General features: G+C 38.0%; 1 protein-coding gene across 1 annotated transcript in view; it reads left to right on the top strand.

The window, feature by feature from the left end:
• TEN1 (TEN1 subunit of CST complex) overlaps positions 1 to 5,239 on the top strand; it is a 27,710-nt gene extending 22,471 nt beyond the window's left edge. The window contains 3 exon segments of the mRNA XM_023730487.1: positions 3,765 to 3,803; positions 4,928 to 5,117; positions 5,119 to 5,239. Coding sequence (XP_023586255.1) covers positions 3,765 to 3,803; positions 4,928 to 5,117; positions 5,119 to 5,239 — 350 coding nt within the window.
• Positions 5,240 to 8,789: the final 3,550 nt, after the last annotated feature.

Genomic DNA, 8,789 nt, shown 5'->3' with positions numbered 1-8,789 from the left:
TGTGCATGTAGAAATTTTTGAAACGGAGTATCTTTGGCTATGTGTATTTTCACCAAAAAAATAAGGTTGAGAAGTTAGAGGTTTGACATGTTGTGGGGTTGTTAACCAATGTCATAAAACAATATGTGTACTAGAATTTCATGAGAAACTGTTCTGTAAGCCTTCACCTGAAGTACAATTAAAAAAAAAAATTTACTAAGCATTTGATACGTGTATGTCATGGATCAGTGCTAGGAACCAAGGGTATAGCAAGGAAAAAGACAAAATCCTTGTCCTTATGAAGTTTTTATTCTCCTACAGGGACAAAAGCAGTTTATTAATTACATATTAGTTAATTAATGCATGACCAAAGGAATCATTGAGTAAACCAGAAAATAGCTTTTAATAAAATTTGCCTTGCACATCATTAAAATAAAGAAAGTGATAAAATATTACTGAGTAGCTACATTAGATTGGATGATATGTCAAATATTGCTAGTAATTACCAATATTAATGTACTTCATATTCTGTCAATACATTCCTTTTTTTAATTTAGTTAACTAAAGTCACTTTCTTTAGCATAGCACAGAAAATAGGTCAGTTTTATGTGACTATATCAGTCTTCATGAAAACTAGGAAAATGTTAACTGGAAAGATTCCTCTATCTCAAAATATCTTTCCAAACTTCCCATTGCAGTGTCAGAGATTCCAGGAACAGAGATTATTTGTTTTGTAAAATTTATTTAGTTTTCCATATGGTTGTAGAGTTCTCATCATTGTGGACAGAGTAAGAGACACAGTCAGGGTCAGGAGGGCAGATAAGAGACCATGAACTGCTTATTTCTTCACTCTCTGCATTTCAGTCCGTAGGAAATAGTCGCCAGTTTTCACTTGATCGCATCTAACAAAAATAAATGTTATTGTGCTTAGAAACCCTTTTTTTTAAAATTATGTGATGTTTAAAAGCAGAAAAATGATGAAGAGGTAGATTTACCTAAACTTATTCTATAAAATTAAAAGAAAAGCAGATTTATTTGAATTAAAGATGGATGTCCATAAACCTAACTTGGCTCAACTGTCTCTCTAATCCTACCTGTAATTCTCATAAACGTAGGACTCTAGTATATTGCATAATTTGGAAAAAATACCAATCTATCTGGTGAATTAATTAGTTAATTAGTTAACACATGGGAATATGGTAATATTTGGGTGAATGCTTTATATGTTATACTATAAGAGGATTCCTTGATCATTTCAAATGCAAATTACAACTGAAATACTTTAATGATTGTGCTGCTGAGTGCAGAACTCTTGGCTAGAATTAGAATGATATGAATACATGCTCAAAACCTCAAAATTAACTAGCAACCACCAGTTCAAAAAGTCATGTGGATTATTATATAGCAATTATGTGTGTGTTTCTATTTTATTATTTTTATTGTTTTTCTATTTCTGATTATGCAGGCTAGCAGTGTCTAAACAAATATGAGGATGATAAGACTTTGCTATCTCTCCTCTCAAGGATGAATATGGTTGATTCAAGACAAGATCAGCTGGCCCACCTTTCTTCCTGACCAATGTTTTTGCCTCAGGCTATGTGGTTATTCAAAGACAGTGAGTTTTTCTGACAGAGAGGGGCATTATTCAGTCAAGAATATTTGAAGTTCCATCTATTAAATATTTTCCCTCAGTTGGGTGAATGTATTTGCATAAGAGAAACTGTTATGTGGGCATGAGCCCTTTATGTAGTTATCTTCAAAACAGGCCATGGAAGTTGGAGGGGTTGAGAACTGCATTCTTAAAAAAAAATAATTAGCTATGGCATTTATTTAAAAAAGAGCTAAAACAACATGCCCAGTCTTATACAGGGAATCATTCATCAGAGAACAGATGGTCTCCTAAAATTGAAGCTAAACAGTTCTCGAAACATGACAATCCATTTATCTTAATGTGAACATCCTCTAGCAGATATCAAAAACCAACTGAGGCAGATTTATAACTTTCGGAGTGTATTATATATGCATTTGAAATCCAAGAAAGAATGTTTGCATTTAATAATCTGATTCGTATTGGTAAATGGCACATGAAAATGTATAGCGAAACAGTGCTTAAATATTTTGATCATATTTGAAACTACTTTAGTAGAAAAGATAAAAGTTATTATCAATATTTCTTTAAGCTGTCTATTCTCTTGTGTGGCAAAATTATCTGAAATTCCCTTCTGACTATCGCTATCTGCCTAGATATTTGAAATCTTGGTATCTTTTGTTTGGCTGCATAGTTTTACATTAAATTGAATAATATATGTATACATATTCTATTTTATCTTTTTTTATTCATGCATTCATCATTCAGTTATTCAGCAAGAAGTTATTGGGCTACTGCTATGAATTGTGCTAGGAACTGGAAATAAAGAGATAAATCAATTATCTCTGTTTTGGCCCTTAAGGATCACACGGTATAAGAGGAAGAGACAGACATGTGAACATATAATTATAATAAAGTGAAATAAGAGTTCAAAAATGGAGTGGAGTAATAATATGTTATAAATATTAACTAATGCTACTTCCCTTTCTTATTTTCAATTCCTCCTTGATCTTTTACTTCCCCTCTGTCTACCCTTCCCCTCGATCAATAAGCTACTCTTTCTCAGGTTTTTGAGAAATATCTTAGTTCTGAAGGAAGGGAAAAGAATTGAAGCCTTTGACCAAAGACTGGGAATAAACTCAATAAAAAAGGACAAGGTCTAGCTAGAAAATGAATATCTGTATTGAGGAGAGGAAGAATCAAGCTGGAAGGAAAATGCTAAGATTAGAAGGTGGTGGGTAATGTGTTCTTCTTCTAGTCTCTATGAGGGCTGGTCCACTGGAATTGGAGTTGAGTAAAGAGATTCTCTAGATACATTCATGGGATTTGAGAGTCAAGGGAAACTCTGTCATCTCGTGCCTTGCCCAGATGGACCAGTCCAGATAAGTAATGATTGCACATTGTGCTAAGCAGACAGGACTTTAGTCTTATGAAGTTCCCTATATCAGCATTTTATGCTGCAGGAATTGTCAACCATCCATTCATTCTTGCATTCATTCAGTAAATGCACCAGGAACTCTTCTTGGAACTTGGGATACATGCAGTATGGTAAAATAAATTCTAAAATGGCCCCCAATGACCATTGGCCTTCTATTATCCCCTCCTCTTTGAGTTCAAGTAGAACTTGTGAAAATGATATACCTCATGTGATTACATTACTTTTTATGGCAAAAGGCAGGTTATCTGGATGGGCCTAATCTAATCACATGAGAATAAATGTCTACTTCATTCTACTCCCTGGTAATTAAATATCATTCTACCCATATCTCTCCAGAAAATATCACTTAAATTCAAGTAAAATGCCAGACAGAAATAGATTCATTCAGTCCTAATTCCAAATTCTTTAAAAGAGAATCTTTGTGGTTGAGCTAGGTCTTCAAGTCTTCAAACCTAATATAATCATGAAGTCAGAGATGAGGCATTTTTTTCTATTTTTTCTCAGAGAAAGGAAGTAATTGTGGATGTGTATATATACTGAGACGTGAGTGCTGCAGACATTGTTTGCTATTAAAGGCACTTGCCAAGATTTTACTCATTTTGTTATCATCAGAACCTACTGCCCTGCCTGATAAAGCAAATGGTTACTGAATGGATAGTGAGTGAATGGGTTTGAGCCAGATAGAGCATACTGAAGTATAGCAGCCAGAAATAGGTTTCATCATTTCGGGTGAAGCCATAAAAATTTTTTGTCTTGTAGACAAGAAGTCAAGCCAAGACAGTGCAGAACTCCAAGAAGGTATTTTTCAGAGACAAACTCATGACTGGAAGTTCTCTACAGATATCTTATAAAACCCAGAATTACTCCGGCTATCGTCATCTGCTCATGCAAATCACAGCTCCCTGGATGTATTCATACTTTTTTTTAACTTCTATTTTTTTAATGGGTAACTACCTGTAATTTGTTTTTTTATCTTATCAGTTAATAAATCTATATCCCATTTCAACAAGTAATACATAATAAAATATTTAATTTCATAAATATGGTAGATAATAAATAATGTACTCTCATTTGAATTTCTCTTCTTTGATTCTTCTTTGGTCTGTGGGACAAAAATCTGAATTATCTTTGGTAGAAAACCCAATCACCTTGTCTATAAAGTCCTCCTTTATTGCTAAAGGTAGGTGGGAAAAGATAGTGGATTCATTCAGAGATAAAGACATTCAATCTCACTCTTCACACTAGGCATGTCAGAAAAATTGTCTTATGGATGAGAATAACCTATCTAGCATTCAGAGAATGATGGACTTCGGAGATGAAAGGATTAGGTTATGTGAGAGCAATCCTGGACCATGCAAGATAACAAAGCAGCACATCTACTGCAGTGTGTTTATGTTCCATTTCTATTGGGGATAATGATTGGAAGGTTAATCCTTTAGACATTCAGAGATTATTCCACACTTGCAGAGATATCATAGCATTAATCTAGTCTCCTGTATTTCAATTCTAGCATATAATTTTAAAAGTAAACTTTAGAGAGGAAAAAAAAGTCACGTGATATTGCTAACACACACACCCCCCCCCACCGTTTTTGAACAAATCACAACAAATTTCTTGATCTTTATTGATTTATTAATTAAAGAAATATTTCTCACCAGGGCCCCTTTGTGTATGACCACCATGGCAGAGGTGACGCCCCTGCTGGCATCCACACTGTGACAGTGGTGGTGGATGAATCCTCTGCACTTGGCGAGGGGAGATCCCCCAGTGGCCACTGTAGAGGGAGTGAAAGTGATGGGAGGAGACAGTGAGGACCTCTTGGTGTCCTGTCCCTCCTTCATCATGTGACCATGAGGGGCAAACAGGGAGCCTGATGCCTTGGCAGCTGCCCAGACCTGCAATCTATGACTTCGTCTGAGAAGTCTGTATTGGCCAAGTTCCTGACTGAGGCTCACTAACAACATTCGGCAAGTTGTGCCTCAATGGCATGTCCAGAATAACCTTAACGGCTCAACATGGATCTGATCAGCACCAAGTCCTTGTCTGTACCAAGCTGTTGGAGCCATTCTAAGTTCAGGTGGGCTCTCTGTACATTGTTGATGGGGACCTTGAGCAGACGTTTTATTGTGAAAGCCCAGGTGCTGACTTGCCTGGAAGGAATTGATATACTCTTATTAGAAAAAGGCATCCAGAAGCAAAGAATGTACCAGCAACACAGGGACAGCAGCCAGTAGGAAATGGCAGCTCCTAGTAGCACCCTCCTTCCCCAGCATGCTACTGTAGCCAAAACCACAAGAGATGCCCTGGTCTCTGCAAACAAGGTGTAAGAGATCTCCTTGGAGTGACGGCCTTTGGCTAGAGCTGGAGAATAGAGGGGAGGAGTTGCTAATCCAGCCTTTTCCCCTAATTTGGGTTTGTCCCAGAGAGTCAGGAGAGTATGCACTAAAGTTTGGCACCTCTAAGCTTCAGAAGGGTGCCTAAGGGCAAGCTCTGGGGAACTGAGCCACAGGGATCCAGTGCCTTCTGTGGAGCGATTAATGGTTCCAGAAGGTTCTGGTTAATAAAGGCCCCAGAAGGTATGACATTGGGGGGGTGGTGGACGTATTATTCAAACATCTGTTTTGTGCCAAGAACTGGGCAAAGTCCTAAGGATATTCTATCAGTCAGAAAGCAGAGCCATTATAAGTTTTATGGAAATAAGGGATTTATTATAGGAAATGTTGTTAGTTGCCATGGAGTAGAGTCAATTCCAAGTCATGGTGACCCAATGTGTGAAGAGTAGAACTGCTCCATAGCATTTTCAAGACTGACCTTTTGGAAGCAGATCGCCAGGACTTTCTTATGAGGTGCCTATGGGTGGGTTCAAACCACCTGGGTGGGTTCAAACTGCTAACTTTTCAGCTAACAGTTGAGCACTGTTTCTACCACCCAGGGACTTCCTTATCATAAAAATAGACTTCTGTTTAATGTGACTTCTTGGGGAAGTGAAGGTATGGAAGGGCTTGGTAGGAGGATAAGAGAAACTCCTTGGCCTGGGGCTTTGGGGCAGATGGACAAATGGGAGCTCAAGTACGAATTCAAGGAGCTAAGCTGCTGAAGTGGGGGCAGGGTAACTTGTGTAGAAGCCCATAGAGACTGTTTTGAAGAATCTAACAACATTTGTTTAGCTGTTGCTTCTGTGGCTCCTGTTGTTGTTGTTAGGTGCTGTCAAGTCAGTTCCAACTCATAGCGATCCTATGTACAACAGAATGAAACACTGCCCAGTCCTGAGCCATCCTCACAATCTTTGCTATGCTTGAGCCCATTGTTGCAGCCATGGTATCTATCCATCTGAGGGTCTTCCTCTTTTTCGCTGACCCTCTACCTTACCAAGTAGTATGTCCTTCTCCAGAAACTGACCCCTCCTGATAACATGTCCAAAATATGTGAGACGTAGTCTTGCCATCCTTGCTTCTAAGGCTCACTCTGGCTATACTTCTTCTAAGATACATTTGTTCATTCTTTTGGCAGTCCATGGTATATTCAAGATTCTTCGCCAACACCATAATTCAAAGGTGTCAATTCTTCTTCAGCCTTCCTAATTCATTGCCCAGCTTTTGCATGAATATGAGGTGACTGAAAACACTATGGCTTGGGTCAGGTGCACCTTAGTCTTCAAGGGGACATCTTTGCTTTTTTAACACTTTAAAGAGGACTTTTAGCAGGCCTGTGGTTCCTAGCCGTAGCCAAATTGTTATAACACAATCCAGCACAGATATTTAGCGGTGTAGAAATACTCAGTTCCTGTTCTCTGTGAGCTTTCAGTTTTGGGAGGAAGATAGATATTGAAGAATTAACAACAGACAAATTTAAAAGTCTGAAAAGTGCTAGACAGAGTCACATCTTGCTATGCATTAAAAAGATAAAAAATATGGCCTCCTTGAGGTAGTATACTTGAGTGGAGATCTCATTAAAATGATCCCAACAATGTATTGTTTCCCACAAGTTCTTCTGTAATGTGACTTGACACTCCCACAGTATAATTCCCCTCCCTTTGAATCTAGACTGACCTTAGTGATTCACTAGTAGTAAACAGAATGTGGTGCAATTGACTTTTATGTCATGACTTCTTGACTTCCAAAGTTAGGTCAAATAAGCTATGCAGCTTCTGCATTGCTCTCTTGAAACGCTTGCTCGCCAGAGGCTTCCTATCGGAACATAAGCAGCTACATGTAGTTGTTCTGATTAACGATCCAGCTGAGCCCAGGCTTCAAGTCATTCCAGCCCATGTGAGTGAAGAAGTCATCTTGAACATAGATTATCCAACCTTATTTGTTTTAGTCCCCCCTCCAAGCCATTCAAGTCACCCCCCACCATTTCAATCACCCTTTCCAGGATGTCTGGAGCAGAGAAAACCTATTGTTACTGTGCCTTTTCTAAATTCCTGACACATACAATTTGTGAGCATTACAAAATTGCTGTTTTCTTATGGCACTAAGTTTTGGGGTGGTTAGTTATACAGCCATAGTAATTGAAATAGTACCTGGAATAATCAATTATGAGATGATTTCACTAGCTCTGTTCAAAATGCATTTTACCCTGAACCGGAGAGACGTTAATGGAGATGAAGAAAGGCAGAGACGCTTGAGAGACACAGAGATACTTGAGAGATATGTACAAGGTAAAAATATAAAAAATTGAAGTGATAGTTTGATGAAATATAGATGGTAAAGCAGATGAAAACATCAAGGTTCCTAATTTGTCCAACTAAATGGGTGGTGGTGTTTTCAATGAGGTAGTGCTCTTCAATATCTAGTTTTTTTTCTTCCTGTGCACAAGTAAGACTGCATTTCAAACTGTGGCATAGTGGTTAAGTGCTACTGCTGCTAAACAAAAGGTCAGCAGTTCGAATCCACCAGGGGCTCCTTGGAAACTCTATGGGGGCAGTTCTACTCTGTCCTATAGGGTCGCTATGAGTCGGAATCCACTCGATGGCAACAGGTTTTTCTGTAGTTCAAAACAAAAGCCCATCACCGTTGAGTCGATTTCAACTCATAGCGACCCTATAGGACAGAGTAGAATTGCCCCATAGGGTTTCAAAGGAGCGGCTGGTAGATTCGAACTGCCGACCCTTTGGTTAGCAGCCGAATTACTACCAATGAATTCTGAGTAATGAATAATTGTGAGTAAGGTAATGAAAAGTCTGTATGTCTTTCCCATTTTTCTCATTCGGTAGTGAGAATGGAAGAAACCTGAATTATTGAGTCATTATATGAAGGACAACTACCCTGGAGAGTCACCTAACATATAGAGAACTCAGTACAAACAATTAACATAACTTTTATGCAGAATGCTGCTGAGTTCATAGGGAACGCTGCAGGAGGTCTTTGTCACCTAGGAAGTTGGTTGGAATCATGCTTTTTGTATTTTTTTTTTAATCAAATGGAAATTGTCTCAGTTATGAGGTTTTTTATGAATTTTCTAGCCACTATTTTGATAGTTTTTCTTCATATAATTTTCTCACAATATTTATTAAAAAACTAAATATCTTTATAGAATCTAAATACGTTCTAGGCATTATTCTAGGTGATATGGGATATGAAATTCATAAAAATGATATATACTGGCTAGTTCCAGCAAAATGGTGCTCTAGGCAGAAACACCATGCTGTCCCTCCACCACAAAGATCCAAAAAACTAAGCCAAAAAGAGAATACAACAATCCTGAAACCCTAAAACATCAAATGAAGAGATAAAGAACTCAGCCAAGCACCAAATGCAGTGAGAAAACTGACAGAGAATGGAT

This window comes from Trichechus manatus, unplaced genomic scaffold, assembly GCF_000243295.1.
Source record: "Trichechus manatus latirostris isolate Lorelei unplaced genomic scaffold, TriManLat1.0 scaffold00003, whole genome shotgun sequence".
NCBI lineage: Eukaryota > Metazoa > Chordata > Mammalia > Sirenia > Trichechidae > Trichechus > Trichechus manatus.
Note: the sequence above shows the minus strand (reverse complement) of the source record. Positions and strands in the feature narration are given on the sequence as shown.